Genomic DNA, 21,449 nt, shown 5'->3' on the forward strand with positions numbered 1-21,449 from the left:
AGCCCTCGCACAGAAACGAAGATCCAACACAGCCATAAATAGATTAAAAAAAAAAAAAATTTTCCCTTATCGTAAATCTCTTAATTAATTTCCTCTAGAAATCATTGATCCCTTTGATTTGTATAAACAAGTCATTTTCCAATGTATGAAGTCATCTTTTGTTAGATACTTAACTATTATTTCTGCTCATTTGACCCTCCTCCTTTTTTTTGGCCACGACACATGGCTTTCAGGATCTTAGTTCCCTGACCAGGGATTGAAGCCAGGCCCCCTGCAGTGGAAGCATGGAATCCTAATCACTGGACCACCAGGGAAGTCCCTCCCCTTTTTTATTAAGGCAATGTGAACAAATCATAAGTGTAAACCTGATAAACTTTTGTCCACATATAACCAGTTTAACCACTGCCCAGATGAAGATGTAGAACATTTCCACCACCCCAGGGAAAGTCCCTTTTCATTTCCTGTTCAGTGTCAGCACCCTCTCCCATTTTTGGATCTTTATCATCATTGATTAGTTTTGCCTAGTTTTGAATTTCATGTAAATGGAATCATACAGTATGTATTCTTCTGCGTGTAGCTTCTTTCGCTTTACCTTATGTCTGTGATATTTACCCATATTGTACGTGTAGCAATAGTTCACTCTTTGCCATTGCTGGGCCCTTAGGTACAAGCCCCTTCATGCTGTGCTCCCCCCACTTATCTCTCTATCCTCATTTTCTCTCCACCACCATGCTTACAACCCCATGTTTCAGCCACTCACAACTACCTTGGTTCCTTCATGTGCCCTGCTCTCCACTCTTCAGACCTTTATACCTATTACGTTCTCTGCCTGGAACATCCCCGAGTCCTGCCCACCTCCCTGCCCTGCTTTTGATTGGTTGGGTCGTGCTCCTGAGTCAGGTCGCAGCTTAGCCATCACTTCCTCTGGGATTTATGTGTGCCCCAGAGCACCCAACATACACGTCAGGTGGCCAACTGTGTATCATATTGTCCTCTTGTTGACAATTTATTAGTCATACTGGAAACTCAGTGAGGCTGGCTTCCTGCTTATCTCATTCAAAGTGGTATGCCTTGCACCTAGCACAGCACCTGCCATGGAGGACAGCTACTTTGTGCACATAATTTCTTGAATGAGTGAAAGAATGAATTCGTGAACATTTCTGTAGGAGACATATGAATTACCTCTCTAAACTAGAGTTAATATTAAGATAGATGTCCTAGCATAAAAGTATAAAAATTTGATAAACACTTAAAAAAACCCCACCACCACAGATTATTCTTTAACTGGGTTCCTCTCCAGTGAAGCGTGGCTTTGAGCTGTTTTTCTGTCCCAGCAAACAATTTCTATTCAGGATGCATGATGAATCATTGTGCAATCATTGCCATTCTAGTTGCCATAGTGTTGGGGGTTTTCATGTATGGGCTACCTCAAGGCTTCTTGTTCAGAGAAACACTGGACTGTGTAAATATTGTTTAAAATGAAAAGGTACACAGACATCAATATCTTCCCTTGTCAGGCTTGCAGTAGATAGATGATTCAACCTTTGGGTAGAAATTGCTTTGAAATCTGTTTAAGCATCCATTTACTTAATTTGGATTAATATGGCTTTCTGAAAATTTAAGTGGTTCTTTACACACTTGGAGAAGGGTTAAGGTTACTGATAAAAATATTTAAAAATGTGAAACAAAAATTCACCCTGATGCTGATTTTAGCTTGACTGAAATCCAGAATATATTGGACAGATTTTGAAACATATTTCATTAAGGTGAAAGGCTAAGCCTTTAGAACAACTGCAGGTAGAAGAAATCAAACTTGTATATACACTTTTTTGGTTTGCTAAATGTAGTCTCAACCACTGCCACTGAAATGACTGATTTGGTAGCATGACGGAGTAGTAGATATGAACACAGGTTTGTATGTCTGGATTGCTCCTAGCTCCCACTTATGAGCTAGTTGATTTTGGGCAACCTCTTTGAGCCTCAACATACTCCTAGGTAGAATGGGTAGACTAATAGCATATTATTACTTCATGTGTCTGCTGTGAGGATTAAATGATGTATCTCACATGTAGGAAGAACTCAATGAATGTTGGCAATTATGAGTCAGTGGACTTTCTTTTCTTGTTTTTATGCAGCATTCCAAGATAAAAATTTAACAAAATGGGATAGTTTTCTTTTTGTAAGTAAACATTAGATTGTTCTCACTCTCATTAAAAAAAATCTAAATTAAGGCTTTTAGAGATCTTTGCTCTGCAGTTGTGGGTGATGTAGGCAGGACTGGTTGTGCTATAGAAATCGTGTTACTGAGATCAAAAGCCTCTGGCTGGTACTCATGCCAGTCCTATGTGCACATAACAGTAATGGTTTTCAGACCGATGCTTTATTACTTCTCTTGAGCCTGAAGAAAGGGATTTCAAACTAAATTAAGGACCCGTGAATGGTATTTTTGTTATTGATTTGCAGGCTTCAAAGACATTTGAATATTTGAAGAAGGGGAACTCTTTGTCTCTTACTAACTGAAATCTTTCAATGTTTCAATGTTTTCCTACTTTAAAATCTCTTTATTGCTTTTTCCCCCTTGGAATAAAAATAACATACAGTGTTAAATAATGTTGAAAGTGAAAGTCTGCTCTTATCTCTTTTTGCTAGACAACCACTATTAACAGTTGGTGTATTTTCCTCCAGATTGTTTTCAAAGCATTCCCTGATATCATATTATTATTATTATTTCTCAAGTAATTGTAAGTGGCCTACATTTAAATTGTGGCTATAATAATAATAATACAAATTATACTATGAAATATGAATTAAAAGAACCTCTGTATTTTCAAAGTAGACCTAGGAGTTAAATCAGAATGTCTCTTAAAGGTTCCATCATCATTTGCTTGTATAAGCTTATAAAATGAGATCTCTCTTCCCAGAACTGGTATATGTTTATCTTGTATGATTCATTTGATTAGCTGATATATTAAAGGACAAATATAAATCCAAACTCATTTTTATTAAATGTGGTGAAGGGTATGGAACAAGGAAAAGGCCACCTAACAGGAAACGTAAGGTCTCTTTTGCTTTCTGCTTATCAACTGCTGTTGAGGGATTGATATTAGAATAATTCTTTCATTCCGGAAACTCTGGAAAATGAGGCCAACAATTATGTGCAAACAGAAGGTGAATCATAGATAAAAATGTAAACCATTACAACCTCTGCTCTAGTAGTAACTGGCGTGTGCATCCATGGTGATAATTTAATGAGCTTTTTATCCTGTTGGAAAAAGTGACACCTCATTTATACATTGGGACATTTACACTGTCATCAGCAACAGGAAGGATTACTCACTGGAGCTAGCAGCTATTGCAAGATGTTTTTTATGTGTTTGTTTTCCTTAGCTTTTTAATAACCCCATCTTTAGGGTCTTCCCTTTAATCTGTTAATTGCTACTACCTCCAGCAGTGATCTTAAATGACCTATTACGTACCTGTGCTGCCCAGCTTTGGACAGGGTCCTGGAGGTGCCCTGCCATGGTTGGCAGTTTCTCTGGCTGCTGGAGGAACACTTGAAGTGGTGGTGTTTGGGGGAGTAGAGCTCAGGAACAGCAGCTCTGTACCAACTGAGGTACAGAAGTATTTCAGTAGTTTCACATTGGTATGGTGTACCATCAGTATTGACTGTACATTTGCCCTAACATCTTCTGTTTCAGAGGATATTGACTACTTTCCATGAGGTATTTTTAAGCACCATCAGGATAATTTTAATTATTTTTCCCATTGATACTATTAAAACGTGCCTAATTCACAAAATGTTTTAAGGGCATGTGTCATTTCTTTGGTGTTTAGAGCTCAGGGAATAGCATTATATGAATATCTTTATATTCACATCCAAATTGGAAGCATTCACTCATTCATTCATTGAACAAATACTTTGTGAGCACCTACGACACTGCTCTAGTACAAGGGATGCAGCAGAAACAAAACAAAGTCTCTGCCTTCATGGGGTTTATATTCTCATGGAGGAGATAGATCATAAACAAATAACTATATATAATGTCAGCGGGTACTATGAAGAAAAGTAAAGCAGGGCAAGGAAGATAAAGGAATGGGACTGATGGAGTGGGCAGTTATTTTATGTAGCACGGTCAGAGAAAACTCCATCGACAAGACAACATCTGAGCTGACATCTGGAGGAAGTAAGTCATGTGAGTGCTTGGGTGAAAGTGTTCTTGGTAGAAAGGACAGCAAAGTTGCCAAGTCCTGGGGGCTGGAGTGTGCTTGGTGTACTCAGGGAACATCAGGGAACCTACTATGGCTGTAGCAAGGGAGATGGGAAAAATAGGAGGAATAGAGGGGACTTTCCTGGTGGTCCAGTGGTTAAGAATCTGCCTTCCAATGCAGGGGACGTGGGTTAGATCCCTGGTTGGGAACTAAGATCCACATGCTGTGGGGCAACTAAGCCAAGTGCCACAACCACTGAGCCCGTGCGCCACAACTAGAGAAGCCTGAGTGCCACAACTACTGAGCCCATGTGCTGCAATGAAAGATCCCGCATGCCCCAACTAAGACCCGACACAGCCAAAAATAAATAAATATTTTAAAAAATGAGGTCAGAGAAGGAAGAGAGGGGCAGAGGGCAGGCAGAGCATGTCAGACTTAGTAGCCATGGTAAGAATTTTCAGTTTAATTCTAAGAGAAATGAAAAGTCAAAATGGAAGTAATTTTGAGCAGAGGAGTGACATTATGTGACTTTTTTTTTTTTTTCTTTTTTGGGCTGTGCGGCTTGTGGGATCAGCTTGTGGGATCTTAGTTCCCCGACCAGGGATTGAACCCGCACCCCCCGCAGTGAAAGTAGAGTCTTAACCACTGGAGTGCCAGGGAATTCCCTATGTGACTTATTTTTAAAAAGATCACTCTGACTGCTGTGTAGAACATAGACTGAGGCAAAGGCAGGGAGATCAGTTGAGAAGCTAGTATAATAATCCAGCCAAGAGAGGATGGTGGCTTGGACCAGAGGGATGGCAGTGGAGGTGGGGACAAGAGGTCAGATCTTGGATACATTTTAAAGTAGAGCCAACAGGATTTGCTAATGAATTAGAAATGAAATGTGAGAGAAAGAGAAGAGTCAAGGATGACTCCAAGTGTTTAGAAAACTAGTACAGTATATCCTGACTCCCCATGCAGAACCAGTCTTGCTTCTATATTTCTCTTTATCACACTGTATTGAAATGATTTGCTTATATGTCTGCTTCCTTACTAGACTCTGAGTTTCTCAAGGGTACAACCTGGATCTTAGTGATGAATAAGGAAGATTTTTATTATCCCTGGAGATGAAGGAGAAAGTGGAGATTAGAGGGTAATATGTATTGCAGGAAAATGGAAGGGGCAGGAAGGCAGTCAAGTGTAGCCTTCCCAGTTGGGGAGCCTGGCAGGCTTGGGTTTGAATTGTGGCTCCATCACTTGTAGCTTAGGGACTTGGGGCAAGTTATACGAACCTCCTTCAGCCTTAGACTATGTAAAATGTGAATAATACTAATAATATCCACCTCATAAAATTGTTGTGAACACGAAAGAAACTCTATATTCATTAGCAATCACTTCCCATTCCCCCCTGCCCAGCCCCTGGCAATCACGAATCTAATTACTGTATAGATTTGTCTATTCTGACTATTTCATATAAATGGCATCACACAGTAAGTGGCCTTTTGTGACTATCTTCTTTCATTTAGCATAATGTTTTCAAGGTTCATCCATGTTGTAGCATATACCACATTTTGTTTATCCACCTATTGGTTGACAGACATTTGAGTTGTTTCCACTTTTTAGCTAGTATGAATAAAGCTGCTATGGGCATTCATATACAAGTTTTTTATATGTGTGGACATATGTTTTCAGTTCTCTTGAGTATATACTTAGGGTTGAAATTCTTGGGTCAGATGGTAATTCTATGTTTTCACATTTTGAGGAACTACCAAACTGTAGTTCAAAACGGAACATTGTTTTACAATCCCACCTGTATGAGGCTTCCAATTTCTCCACATCCTCACCAACACTTGTTATTATCTATCTTTTTTTAAAAAATCATTCTGGTAGGTGTGCAGTGGTATCTCACTGTGGTTCTGATTTGTACTTCCCCAGTGACTAATGATGTTGAGCAGCTTCCCATGTGCTTATTGGCCATTTGTATATCTTTGGAGAAATGTCTATTCAAGTCCCTTGCCAATTTTTAAATGAAGGTATTGGTCTTTTTATTAAGTTGTAAGAGTTTTTTATGCATTTTAGATACAACTCCTTCATCAGATCTATGATTTGCAAATATTTTCTCCCAGTCTATGTCTTGTCTTTTCACTTTCTTGATGGTGTTCTTTGAAGCACAAACATTTCAGTTTTGATGAAGTACAATTTTTCATTTTTTCTTTTGCTGCTGTGCTTGTGATTTTGGCATTATATCTAAGGAGCCATTGCCTAATCCAAAGTCACAAAGATTTACTTCTATATTTTTTTCTTATAACTTTAGCTCTTACATTTTGACCGTTTTGAGTTAATATTTGTATATGGGATTCAGCTTCATTTAAAAAAAATTTATTTATTTTTATTTTTGGCTGTGTTGGGTCTTCGTTGCTGCGTGCGGCTTTCTTTAGTTGCAGCGAGCAGGGGCTACTCTTCATAGCAGTGCGTGGGCTTCTCATTGCGGTGGCTTCTCTTGTTGTGGAGCATGGGCTCTAGGCACGTGGGCTTCAGTAGTTGTGGCGCATGGGCTTAGTTGCTCCACAGCATGTGGGATCTTCCTGGACTAGGGATCGAACCTGTGTCCCCTGCATTGGCAGGCGGATTCGTAACCACTGCGTCACCACGGAAGCCCCAACTTCATTCTTTTGCATGTGGATATCCAGTTGTCCCAGCCTATTTGTAGAAAAGACTGTGCTTTCCCAATCGAATTGTCTTGGTAGAATTGTAAAAAAACCAATTGACTGTAAATGTGGGGGTTTATTTCTGGACTCTCAATATCCCATTTGTTTACATTTGTCCTTATGGCAATACCACCACACTGTTTTCCTTACTATAGCTTTGTAGAAAGTTTTAGATTGGGAAGTGTGAGTTCTTCCACTTTTGTTCTTATTTTTCAAGATTGTTTTGACTATTCTGGGTCCCTTGTATTTGCATATGGATTGTCAATTTCTGCAAAAAAAAGGCAGCTGGGATTTTGATAGAGACTGTGTTGAATCTGTAGATCAGTTTGGGAAATATTACCATCTTAGCAATATTAGATCTTCTGATCCATGAACATGGATGTCTTTCCATTTATTTAGATATTTAATTTCTTTCAACAATGTTTTATAGTTTTCAGTGAACTTTCATTAACATTCCTCACGTATTTTATTTTTTTGATGCTATTGTAAATGGAATTGTTTCCTTAATTTCATTTTCAGATTGTTCATTGCTAATGTATAGAAACACAATAGATTTTTGTATATTGGTCTTGTATCCTGCTCTATAGAAAGTTTTAACTTCACTGAGGAGCAGAAGACATATTGGAAGTGTTTCCAACAGGTCTTGAAAAGTTTCTATTATATGCCATCTGGTCAAATAGATCAGTGACAAAGCTACCATTTATCAACCACCTACCATGTTATTTCCTGTGTTTATAACCTCCCAGTAGCTTCCCATTGCTCTTGCAAGAAAAAACAGACCAGAATCCTTAGCATAACCTCTAAGGTCCTGGGTGACTGGGCCCTTGTCTACTCTACAGGCCCACCCCTCATTGTTCTTCCCCTGACCCATGTCTTCCTGCCAAATTGGCATCCTCTACTTCCTCTAAATAAACATGCTTTTTTTTTTTTTTTTGGCTTAGAGTCTTCATTTACACTGTTCCTCTAACCTGCTCATTACCCTCTATCACACTACCACTAGAAAAGGTAGTTTTCTTCCTAGTAGACAAGATTGTAATTTTTCCAATGTTTATAAATGTCTATCCCGTGAGGTAGATTATGTCTGTTGTTCACATCTGTGTCATCAGCACCTGGGAGAGAACCTGGCACATCACTGGAGCTCAGTAAAGGGAGTGGATAAACAGTGAGCCAGGTACATTACGTACAAAATCTCACTTGTCCTTATGATGCACTTTACATATGAGGAAACTAAAGCTTGATGAAGTGAACTGGCCCAAGGTTACACAGCTGGTAAATAACAGAGACATATTTCAGTGAGATCAGTTTGATTGTATGGGAGTTTAAAAATAACTCCTCCGGGAAAGTAGTGCTCATTTTTTAATTTGTTTTCTAGTGGAGACTTTTCAGAAACTGCAGAAGGCAAAGGAGATTTTGACTAATGAAGCAAGTCGAGCCCGCTATGACCACTGGCGAAGGAGCCAGATATCGATGCCATTCCAGCAGTGGGAAGCTTTGAGTGATGCGGTGAAAACGGTAGGTTTCTCTCTGGGATTAAGTGAATTTATGAAGCTCAGGCTGCCCCTGGATTAGACTCACATAGTAGGTTAAAGAGTCAGCAGACAAGAGGAGAGAGAAGACCAAGAGGCTGGTAGTATCTAGATATAACAGTGTCCACAAAATCCTGTGTCGGGAAAGTCAGTACATCAAGGCCAGAAGAGCCTCTGACTACATTTGTCAGTCTCTTTGGCTGTTTGATTCAGTATATGTATATACTCCCCGTTATCATTTACTGTTTTATACATTCTGATAACTGTGCTTCTCAAGTTGCTCATATAATACTGCCGAATCTTGAACCATTGCAAATTCATATTCTCCATCTTTTTAGTTCATATGAGCCTGTTCTCTTCTCAAGGTTTAATAAATTCAATAAAAAACAGGACCTAATTAATCAAAGAAAGATGTAAATTATTTGTAAATTATTCCTGTCATTAATTCTGGTGAAAGAATTGTTGGATAGATGCAGAGAGACTTTTTAAACCATTGTGTTATTTTCCTTCATGCCATTAAAAAGACTAAATACAAAATAATCTCTGTAATTACTGTGTTATGTATTTATTTTGTTCTTCCATGGACCTTTGTAGATTGTAGAGAAAATGTAATTTTAAAGGTTTTTACATTCTTAGACATGATTTATTATCTGGCTCTTTTTTTTAACAGGGACATTTTTCAGTAACATGAGACTTAGAATGCATAAGTTACCATATAAGGAAGTCTTCAGGGACATATTAGAATTAGTGTATAAAGTGATTCACATCTCTTGAATTATAGCTCGTCAAGGTTACATTTAGATTCCTTCTTGATAGTTTTTATTTTAAGGAGACTTGAGCAAATTGTTTTGTCACTGATAAAAGACCTGTAACAATGAGGGAGGGTCTTTGAAGTAATGGGGAAGAACAATGAAAAACTCTCAAAGTATGTAGTTAAAGCCACTCTACATAACATGTAAACTGTTTTCTTCATCTCATTTTGGAATGCAGTGTATATTCATATGGTTTAAGGTGGGTTCAGTATTTATGAAGGACTAACCATAAGATTGTTGAATATATACACAAAATAACTAGAGAGAATCTCTAAAAAAATAGTGACAGCTTCACATACACAAAAATAAGTTTTTCTTTTGCATTGTATAAATCCAAAATTCCTTGTTAACCCTGACTAAATAAACATTGTTCTGCCACCTCTACATAACTATATTTCTAGTCTCTTGAGTGTTACACACTGTAACTGCTACTGAATTAGTGACCCTTGTTATTTTAATGCCTTTTGATTTATAGTTCATTTTTCTTGATGATCCACTGAACTCTATTACTTAACTTTAACTGCTAATATCAAGTTAGCTGTGGATTTTTCAAAAACTCTTCTCCAAGTCCCTGCTCTAATTTATATTGCAGATGTCTTTCCATTAAATACTAATGTCCTGTCTCCAAACACATCATTTCTGCTTAGAATTTAGCTTAACTATGAACTCTTTGAGGTCTTACAATAATTACATATCAGATCTTACTGGCTGCATCATTAGTCTTGTCAGCAAAGTTGAAATATTATGCTGGGCTAGCATTTGGTTCAGGATTTATTTTTATTAGTGGTACAAAAATGATGAGATGCGTATCCTTCTACTTTAAATCAGCAGTGATATTTTTCCTTGCACAGTCTTCTTTGGGCTCAACCTTGTCGTTTCTGACTTACTTTTGTTCTATTCCTCAGTGAACTTTGAAACCACTATACCAAGTTTCATGTGTTTTGTACCTCATTCGATAGACTTTCTGTAACTTCCTTTCATTCCTTTCTGTTCTAATCCTCACAGAGACTTCTGCATGTGAAAACCTCACCTCTCTCTATAACATTTTAGTTGTTGTTTTTTGTGTGTGTGCATTTCATTTGTCCATCCTTTCACACTCACTACTCTAGAGAAATTAATAACAATTGTCATACCTAGTATTGTTCATCACCTATTAGATCACCATCCTTTTGTAGATAAACATCACCATTAGGGTGTTTGGATTAGGTATATTACATTTGTCATTCTGACAATAAAATGGTTATAATTTAGGATTATAGGTGAAATTTTAGGTGACGTTTATCTAAAACACATCTGCATGTTCGCTTGCCCTAAAAGTGCAGGACAAATCACAATGCACTTTTGCAGCGTCACACAGGTTCGTATTACAGGAATCTCCTTGGGAGAACTCCTCAAATGAACCATAGCTTCAGGGTGGACACATTTCTGTCATCCAAGAGTGATGAAACTCTAACTGGTATTTTTTTTTCCTCACACCAAGTCCCTGTCACTTCACTAGCTATTAAGTTTTCTTTTCCATTTTATAAGTTCCTCCTGATAGTCTAATTTGTAAAAATATTTTAAGAATTCATTCAGGTCAGTGAATATGCTGGAAATTTAAGTCTAGATATGTGATGTTGGTTTAAAAAAAGGGACTATGAAGTGAGGACTTCAGTAACTGTGGCTTTTGGGATCTTGGAATAACTTGAAAACAGACACCTTTCCAGCTCAAAGAATCTTAGAGAAATCATCGTTGTCTTGCTAAATGGCTTTACCCCAAGGGATCCAGGGTATGAATGGCTCTCCCTCTGGCTCCAAAATATATGGCTTTAGGATGGTTGTGGGAAAATGGTTGCAGTCAAAATAAAATTCTGAGAAAAAATTCTCATAAGGCATTAAAAATGTCCCATGCTGTATCAATTGCTACAAATGCTTTCAAAGTATTTACTATAGGTCAGTCATTAACCCTCACCACCCATCTAAGGCAGACTGTAGGCACTTTTATTCCAAGAGAAAAAAAGTACTGAGGCAAGAGTTGATACATTGTATACAGGCCACCTAGCTGACCTGTGATACATACATCTAACATTTTCAGCTCTCTGGGTCCTGAATTCTTGAATTTCTTCCTCTCAGTTTTTCACTAACTTTCTCAATATCTTTCCCCCTCCACAAACGAAGCCACTGGCCAGCCTCCTCTAGTCCGCTCACATGCAAAAAACCCAAGAAACCAAGCAAACAAAACAACAAACCAAACCAAAACCAGATTATATTTTACGCCAGCTGAGGCCACTGCCTCTTTTTAAAATTAACATTTTTATTTTGATATAAAACCTACAGAAAAAAATGCTTACCTGCATTTACAATTTAGCAAATGGCTGTGAAGTGTATACTCTGTAACCACCCTTCACCCCAACACACATATTACTGGCACCGAGAAGCTCCCTCCTTATACTGATATATTTTGGCAACCATACTCAATCTAATTTTTAAACTCTAGTTGTACATATATATAATCTTGTCATAGAAAATTTAGAACACACCAAAAAATAAAAAGAAAGAAAAAAGAAAAGAAAAAATAACTTCACAATGCTGCCATGCAAGGATAACCCCATTAGTGTTTTGGTGCATTTCCTTCCAGTGTTTTCTGCCCTTCATTTGTTAGTGTGAGAGCCGGTTACACTGAATGGTGGCAGTAACTGTTTTATGGGGTCTTTTATCGGGGAAGAAGATTCAGGATGACGCTCCTTTGCAGTTGGGGAGAGATAGGTTGAATGCGGGAAGAAGTGAGTTCTCAGGTTGGATTAGGGCAGAAGGCTTGAATATACTTAAGGTTTTAGGCTGTGTACAGGCTATATTGCCCTCCAGTCTGTATATTTTATGTATATGTATCTATCTATATATTTATATACTTATATTTGAATATATCTTTCTACCTTTTAATTTAGTTGAGATCATGCTATTTGTGATCATATTGGCTATTATTTATAAACACCATGTCATTAACATTTCCCAATTCTCTTAAAAAACGATGATGAACAGATTTATTTAAAAGATTCCAAGAAGGCATTTTACCCCTTTGTACTTCCCCTTTCTTCTTGGTGAGGTGCTTCTCCTGGCTCCTGCCTGTGTGGCCAGTGTTAATACTCCTGAGACAGGTGGTAAGAAATTGTGGTGGTAAGAAATCTAAGCTCTTTAAGATGCTAATTATCTCTGCCCCTTCCCCGCTGCCCCCCACTCCCCACCCCCCTCCGCCCCACGTAGCGAACTTGGCCAAGTACACACGTAATGGGCCACCGCCTGCCTACACTGATTTGTTTAAACTAGCAAATAAAGTGGTGCTCTGGGGAGAAGTTGGCAACCGCAGTATTTTGAGATAGTTCAGACCTCAGTGCGCTAAAGATGAAAAGCCTGATGCCCCTTGCAACATGGGGCACGTGTGTAGCAGAGGCAGTGGTCCCTGCCATGGTTTGTGGCACAGTTTTTAAAGGTCACAACTTCTGAGCTTATTCGCTAAGCCTTGGACTTTAGAAAAATCAATTTTTTATTTGGTTGGTTTCTTTGCTTTGCTTTTATTCTGTTTTTTTTTGCAGCACAGGAAGAGAATATCCTGGATATTAGGAGAATAATACATTCTGGGTTTTAAACTTGCCCAAATATGTGGCTTATGGGTTTTTCTTGGGTTTCTGAGTAACAGAGGTAGTATGTCACTGTTCAGCAGTGCTTCAGAAATAGCATCCCACAATACCCAGGTGAAGTTTCAAGAAACAGTTATGTTTATTATTTTGGTTGATGTCAGGGCTAATTATTCTACTTGAAATATTCTTGACACAGCAAACTCTCACTCTTCCTTACTCTGTATTCATCTATTCGTCTTTTCATTTATCTACCCATCCATCCAATTTTAAACATTTTAATAGGAAACACAGGGAGTTTCCTGACGGTCCAGTGGTTAGGAGTGGTGCTTTCACTGTCGTGGCCCAGGTTCAATCCCTGGTCGGGGAACTAAGATTCCGCAAGCCGCACAGTGCAGCCAAAAAAAAAAGACAAAGGAAATACGTATACAGGACACACGTGAAAAAGGTACAAAAGGATGTATGGGGAAAAGTAACTGCCTTGTGCTTTTGCTCCATTTTGAAGATCCATTTTTCATTTTTTCCTCGCTCCTGACACTACCTTCAGAAGCCAGAGCTAGGCTGGAAAAATTACACCGTTAAGTTACTTGGCAAAGGACCACCACCCAAGTATATTGGACGCAGTTCTAGGATGTCAGGTTTCTGGGGAGAGTTTTCAAGTGCTTTTGGATCTTGTGTTTGTCTAAAAATATAAAAGCTTTACCAGAAGTTAGTGGGCAATGCCCAACACTTGATTTATGGTCCCGGATTTTTTAAAACTGTAAATTAAAAAAATATAATAAAACAACACTTTTGTTTAAAAAAATCAAAATAGTACAATAGGATATGTAATAAAAAGCGAGTCCATCCTCATTCCAGACTCCAGTTCTACTCCCCTCTCTCAGAAAGCCACCATCGCAGTTTCTTGTGTTTCCTTCCAGAAACCTTCCATACAGTATACACATACACATTCATATTATCATTAAAAAAATGGAAAGATATTTAGAAAGTTCTCATTATTTTGATGATAACTGGACTTTAAGTGAATCCACTTAAAATTAGGACAAATATTTCACAGTAAATATTGATTGACTTTCTGCTTTGTGCCATGAGTTTTCTTAAAGAGAATATGTATAACCCAGAATTCTAATATTTGCCAACTGTTCATTGATCATGGCTGGATGGAAGGTCACAATAGTAGAGTGGGGATAGTAGTTACAACAGTAGTAGGTTTAATCTCTGGCATGGCTCAAGGTACCCAGCCCAGTTGTCTGTTTTTTGATAGTAAAATACACATAAAACTTTCCATTTTAACCATTTTAAAGTGTACATTTCAGTGGCATTAAGTACATTCCCAGTGTTTTTTACCCATCCTCACTATCTAGTTCCAGAACTTTTTCATCACCCCAAAAGGAAACCCTGTACCTGTTAGCAATCACTCCCTATTCCCCTCTCTCCAGCTTCTGGTAATCACTAATCTGCTTTCTATCTGTATGGATTTGTCTATTCTGGAATTATACAATATGTGCTTTTTATGTCTGGCTTCTTTTACTAAGCATAATGTTTTCAAGGTTTATCCACTTTGTAGTACTTTTCTCCTTTTTTATGGCCAAATAATATTCCATTGTATGAATATGCCACATTTTTGTTTATTCATTCATGAATTGATGGACATTTGGATTGTTTCCACCTTTTGGCTCTTGTGACTAGTGCTGCTGTGAACACTTGTGTTTAAGTTTTTCTTTGAACACTTGTTTTCAATTCTTTTGTGTCTAGGAATTGAATTGCTGGGTCATATGGTAATTTTATGCCTAATTTTCTAAGAAAACATCTCATTCTTTGAATCTCTCTGATGCTGGTCCCTTTGCTTTCTACCAGGATATAGATTTCTCCTTATATCATTAGTTTTCCAAATCAGTGAGGATTAATTGATTAACATCTGAATTAATTGATTAATATCTGGCTAATAGTCAAGTCTAACATTTTGTTAATCAGCACTATAATAGTAGGTTAGGTGTTACCACATATTGACCTTTAAATATAGAAACTATATAATATTGATTTTATATTATACATCTGCTTTCAATTAATGTAGTCAATGCACTGGGCTGTCAGAGGTAAAAAAGATCTGATGTTGGAAGAATCTGACCAGACTCATACCGACAAAATTGAAAATGAGGAACGGAATGAGCAAAAAGAGATAAAGAATGAGGAGTTCGGTCCAACCACAGAGAAAATGGAGCAAAAAGAATCCAAATCCATGGAGAAGTCATTCTCCTCACAAAATCCAGATTCTCCAGGTAAGTCATGTCATGTAGCTTTGCAGAACAGAGAAGGTGTGAAATTAAAAGGCTCGTTTTATATTGTATTTATTCTCAACCTTTCCAGCTACATAGTAGTGCCAAATATAAGGGTTGGTTTAGCACCTTAAAAGATACTTACCTAGCATTGATACAGAAACTAGAAGATATATTCCTTAATACATTCCTTGCAAGGGAAAACTTGAGACATTTCTGGGATCGTCATCTGCTTTAATAAAACAGTACTATCTAACATGTGTTGGGAATTTACTATGTGTAGTTCTTTACATATATTACTTTACATCTATTATCTTGTTTAATATTAATTTTACATATATTAATTTATTTAATCCTCATTATAAGTTTGTGAGGTTGATACCAATATTATAAATTTATTTATTTATTTGTTTTTATTTTTGGCTGTGTTGGGTCTTTGTTGCTGTGCGCGGGCCCTCTCCGGTTGCGGCCAGCGGGGGCCACTCTTCGCTGCGGTGAGCGGGCCCCTCATTGCGGTGGCCTCTCTTGTTGCGGAGCATGGGCTCCAGGCGTGAGGGCATCAGTAGTTGTGGCTCGCGGGCTCTAGAGCGCAGGCTCAGTAGCCATAGCGCACAGGCCCAGTTGCTCCGTGGCATGTGGGATCTTCCCGGGTCAGGGATCAAACCCATGTCCCCTGCATTGGCAGGCGGACTCCCAACCACTGTGCCAGCAGGGAAGCCCAGGTTGGTACCAGTATTATTCTCATTGTATAGATGAGAAAACTGAAGCCTAGAGAGGTTGAATAATTTTCTCAAGGTTATCCAGCTTGTATGTGGCAGGGAAGGGGTCTGAACTGAGGCAGTTTGGTTGCAGAGTCTGCATTCTAAGGCATTGCACTATCCTGAGAAGATACCTTATCTGTAAGTAGCTTTATGGACATGTGACCCATGTATATATCCACTGAAGCAGGGTATTACAGAGGTTAAACTCTTGGCTCCCCAGCTATACTACCTGGGTTCACATCCTAGCTCTACCATTTATTATCTGTATTACTTGGTAAAAGTTACTTAACTTCTCTACACTTCAGTTTTCTCATCTACAAAATAGGGATCAGAATGGTACCTTCCCATAAAGTTACCATGAGGATTAAATGAGACGATCCATGCAAAATGCTTAGCACAGTGATTTGCCTACAGCAGGCCCTGGATAATTGTTATCATTTCTTTGTCTATCTGGCCATCCCACTGTATTTATCTTGTACAGGTGTGTTATGTACACACACTTTAACTGTCCTCCAAATTCTTGATTCTCATGGTTGTGATACAACACCCCACTAGAATTTAGTCTTTAAGTAAAAGGTTCCTGAATGTTCTCGAACACTTCTTACAAAAAAGATAATTCGATAGTTTGTGGTGAACTATAGTCTTTCTAGAGATAGTCACTTCAAAACTCTCTTTGGGGAGAACTTTTACATGCTCCCTATTTGTTGGGAATAAAGATTCTTAGAGCATCATTCAGGTGCCTCTGCTGGTTACCCAAGAGATCCTTTCATAGGGTCTGCAGTTGACTGCATCAACCGCATAACTGACAGTGGTTATAATATAACAAACCAATCAAAGCAGAAGCTCGAATGTCCTAAAGACAGTGTTTTAGGCAAACATACACATACAAACACCCACCCACAGGCATCCACAGACAAACACGTGAATGTTTCTCCATTTAGCCTTGGAATGTTCAGATCTGGGCTTCCGGAACCCCTGGGGCCTCCCTGTGACTTTATGTTTCAGATTCAGACCTATTCTGAGTTCACCAGAGTTGAGGGGGTTGATCACGTCAGATTCTCACACTGAGGCCCCACTTAAATCCCTTTCATAAAGATTCTATAAAATTTTCTTTCTTTTCAAAAATAGTTATTTAGATATTAAAAAACCCCAAACTAATATGAGCTTATCATTAAAAATTCAAAGAATCACATATAGACAACAATTTAGTGTCTATCCTAGTCTCATCCTTCTCTGCTTCTACTTCCTGAAGTAATCAATGCAGATGCCCAGGTGTGTCTCCTTCCATAGCCTTTGTTTGTCTATGCTAAGCATATGTATAAGCATATGTTCGTTTGTGAGGGCTTTACAAATAAAGAATGGGGTTATACTGTGCACATTCCTCTCTGTTATACAGTAGCTAAGAGCACAGACTCTGGAACCAGAGCCTAGCTTTTCCCACTGATGAGTTGTGTGACCTTGGGCAAGTGAGATAACCTCTCTGTATTTGCATTTTCTTATCTCTATATAATGGTTAAAATGTTTGTGTCTACCTCTACCTTGTAAGGTCTTTTTTTTTTTTTTGGCTGCGCTGGATCTTCGTTGCTGCTCATGTAGGCTTTCTCTGGTTGCGGTGCGCGGGCTTCTCATTGCGGTGGCTTCTCTTGTTGCAGAGCACGGCCTCTAGGCGTGCTGGCTTCAGTAGTTGTGGTGTGCGGGCTTCCACGGGCTCCAGAGCGCAGGCTCAGTAGTTGTGGCGCACGGGATTAGTTGCTTGGTGGCATGTGGGCTCTTCCCGGACCAGGGATCGAACCCGTGTGCCCTGCATTGGCAGGCGGATTCTTAACCACTGCGCCACCAGGGAAGCCTTTTTTTTTTTTTTTTTTTGGTAAGGTCTTTTTGAGAAGTAAATAACATATGTAAAATATTTAGACCTGGTACATGGCCATTGCTTTTTTAATGTTAGCTTTTATTGCTGTGGGACTCCTCCTTAGACCCTTATATTTAGAATGAACTCATTAGAATGAACAGCTGATAAATATTCCACAGTGTAGATATATTGTAATTTACTCAGAACAAATTGTGATGCCAGTTTTGATACCCTCACATTGTGAAATGTATTCTCTTCCTGTGGTTGAGGAATGAAGCAGAGGGGGTGAGAGGAGGGAGGATCACTGTTTTGAAAGCTGTTGTTGGAGAATAAGAATTATGCAATTTTGCTGAAGGCTGCATTTACCAGTATTTTCTTAATGCTGTTGAAGAGATTATTGGCTGTTCTGAGTAGTGCCTTAAAGTTAGGGTTTCATATGCCGAAGCACAGTTGCCTGATTATCTATAATTTCATTTGACTGCAGTGTAAATTTTTATAACATCAGCATTTAAGAAATATTATTCATGTCAGCTTTACCAAGCCCTGAGTGGCTTCCCACATAACTTTTCAGCATTTTTGTTAATTTCCTCAAGCAGTGCTTGATATTTACTTTGAAGTTTGCCTTTTGATGCCTCTTCTGTGATGAGCTTCTATCAAATAGTCCCCATGATTTTCTGATTCTTCACCGCAACCAGGAAAATAAGGAGCACGGCATCTGAAAACCCATGTGCGAGATAATCTTACTTTTACTTTCTTTTCATTTAAATATGCAATAAATGTGCTTTCTGATGAATACAATTCTAGAATCAAACATCCTGGAGTAAAAAAAATATGTAGCAGATGCTGTTGATGTGCTAACATATCCTCTGGGCATTGCCAACCCTACGGCTCCCACCAGAGGGCTTTCTCTGGCAGTGGGTCCGGCTTGGCAGCAGTGAGCGGGCAGTTAAGTACCAGAGAGTAAACACGCTGTGGGTGTAGCCATCAGTTGATAATGAATGGGAGTGGGAGGCTAAATTCCCCAGCGCCTTCACCTTTCAAGTGGAATAACTCTGAGGGGTCTTTATAGACTTGGTTCCTTTCCCTACCAGGGTCTCCTGGGATCACCTCCCCAATTAGCCACTTGCATTCAAGTTCTTGTCCGGAGTCTACTTCTAGGGGGACCCAAACTGGAAAACATGTTTTCAAACTACAGAAATAACATGTATTTAGTGTAGAAATGTGAGAAAATATGGTCAGCAAAAGGAAGAAAATACAATAACTTGTAGTCTTACCACTTAGGGAAATATTTATTATTGTTATTTTGGTATATTTTAAGATATGTTAGTATACCTAAAATGAAAAGGATATTACTGTACATATTTTGTGTGCGTGTTTCAATTACAGGTTGTCAGAAACAATCTCCTTTTTGCTTTTTCCCCAAATGGCAATTCTTTAGATTTTTTTCTCTGATAATTCTAAAGAAAGTGCAGATCCTATTTTCCTGGGATAATCACTGTCAACTATTCTGTGTATATTTTTCCTACTAGATATTTAGATAATATTTTAAATATCAATGGAGGCATATTTAATATATTATTCTGTAACCTGCTTTTTCATTAGCAATATTATAAAAGTAAAAAATGATACAAGGCATACTTGTTCATCGCAGAAAAATAAGAAAATACAGATAAACAAAAAAAGTATAAAAAATGAAAATCATATCTATTCCAACTCTTCAGGAATAGTTACTGTTAACATTTAGGGGTAATTCCTTATAGACTTAAACAATTTTATATAAATACCCATGTAAATATGAATTTATGAATGAGATCATGTTGTCTAAACTGTTTCCTAACTACCAGTTACTTAACAATATGTTATGAACATTTTTCTATGATGATAAATATTAAAACATTGTTAATGACTATATCAAAGCCTTTTAACCAATTTTCTATTACTGAAGATTTAGACTGTTTCTTGATTTTTTAAACATTTACAAATGGTATCATAATAAACATCCTTAGAGTTAAGCCCTTGAGCACATCATGATTATTTCATTAGGATATATTTCTAGAAGTAGAATTATTGGCTTAAAGGTTTATACATTTTAATGAGTTTGATAAATATTGCCAAATTGCCTGCTAGAAGAGTTTTGCCAGTTTACACTTCCTCCAGTAGAGACTGAAAATGACCTTTTCTCTAGTTTTCAACAAAGTTGTTTATTAGAATAAAAAGAAAAAATCTTACTACTGTGGAATAAATTATTTGTATTTCCAGGGATCCTTTCCATTGACCTTTTACTTTTGACAGCTATTTGAAAGTAGTTTCCAATTTGCTTGCAGATGAATTGTCAAAATTCCCACCACTGGAAGTATCTATAAATATCCTTTTATTAATAAGCATTTAAAGACGTAAGGCCCTCTAATCCATATAAACCAATTCCTGTTCATAAGGATTCAAAAGTCTGGTTATCCATTTCTGTAAGATATTAATAATTCACACCGAAGACTTACCCTTACATTTCACTTATTGCAATGAAATCGAATCAACAAGCTGTATTACTATTATAAATAAGCTTGACTTTTCCTACCTCTGATGTTAAAATATTCTCTTCTCTCTTCTACAGGTTTTTCAGATGTGAACTGTTGGCACCTTCGTTTCCGCTGGTCTGGGGATGCTCCTTCAGAACTCCTGAGGAAATTCAGAAACTATGAAATATGAAATGTCCCTGCTTCATAGGGGGGAGAGGGGGAGAGAGAGAGATCATTCCCTGTGCTGCCAACATACAGTCTTTGTTCAAATCTTAAAAATGTCATGTTTGTGAATTGCTGAGTACCAATTCATTCCTCCATCCTTGATCCTGTTCTCTCAATATGTTTTCTAAACAGGAAAATTTTTAGACTAGTTTCTTCCAATATTTAAGTAAATTACGGCTCTTAGATCCAGAGTAGATTGTATTATGTGCGTTTTCCTGTTAATGTTATTTATCGAAATCCATTAAAAATCGATCTCTATATTTAAATATTTCATTGATATACCATGATCCTTATGAGTGCTAGATGTACAAGAAATGTTTTCTGATGCTGGATTTAAAATGAAATGTGAAATTACTTGTCTAAACTCCATTGAATGAAATAAATAATTTTCCCAAACTTCATAATGAATTTATAATTCAACTGTATTTTAAAAATAATTTGAATAAGTATTTCTACTTCAATCTTAATAATTATAAATTTAAAAGGTTATTATTCATTTGAGAAAATGTTTTTACAAGATTTCTTTTATTATATAGCAGGGGATAAACTTATAAACTATGTTCTAACTATGAAAATGGGCCTGTTAGGTAACATATCCTTTTTAGGTTGGAATTACTAGGTTTGTCACGTGTAGCCTATGGTTATTTTTTGTTTGGAAACAAGTGAATGAAAAATTAAGAAGAAAAATGATTTTAGAGCAGGGGTTCCTTGGTCAAAACAGAGTTTTCATCGGTCTATAGCAAAATGAAAAATATAAAAATATAGGAAGTTTTTTTTTTAAAAAATAAATTTATTTATTTATTGGCCACGTTGGGTCTTAGCTGCTGTGTGTGGGCTTTCTCTAGTTGCGGCGAGCATGGGCTACTCTTTGTTGTGGTGCGCAGGCTTCTCATTGCGGTGGCTTCTCTTGTTGCAGAGCACGGGCTCTAGGCGCACAGGTTTCAGTAGTTGTGGCGCACGGGCGGCTTAGTTGCTCC

At 37.8% G+C, this 21,449-nt stretch overlaps 1 protein-coding gene across 1 annotated transcript in view; it reads left to right on the forward strand.

Annotated features, from left to right (window-relative positions):
* Positions 1-20,876, forward strand: part of DNAJC12 (DnaJ heat shock protein family (Hsp40) member C12) — a 33,464-nt gene extending 12,588 nt beyond the window's left edge. Inside the window, exons 3-5 of the mRNA XM_036829669.1 lie at positions 8,272-8,411; positions 14,923-15,127; positions 20,343-20,876. Coding sequence (XP_036685564.1) covers positions 8,272-8,411; positions 14,923-15,127; positions 20,343-20,437 — 440 coding nt within the window. The 3' untranslated portion in view covers positions 20,438-20,876. The remainder of the gene's footprint in view (positions 1-8,271; positions 8,412-14,922; positions 15,128-20,342) is intronic.
* The last annotated feature ends 573 nt before the right edge of the window (positions 20,877-21,449 follow it).

The sequence above is a fragment of the Balaenoptera musculus genome, chromosome 16 (assembly GCF_009873245.2).
Source record: "Balaenoptera musculus isolate JJ_BM4_2016_0621 chromosome 16, mBalMus1.pri.v3, whole genome shotgun sequence".
NCBI lineage: Eukaryota > Metazoa > Chordata > Mammalia > Artiodactyla > Balaenopteridae > Balaenoptera > Balaenoptera musculus.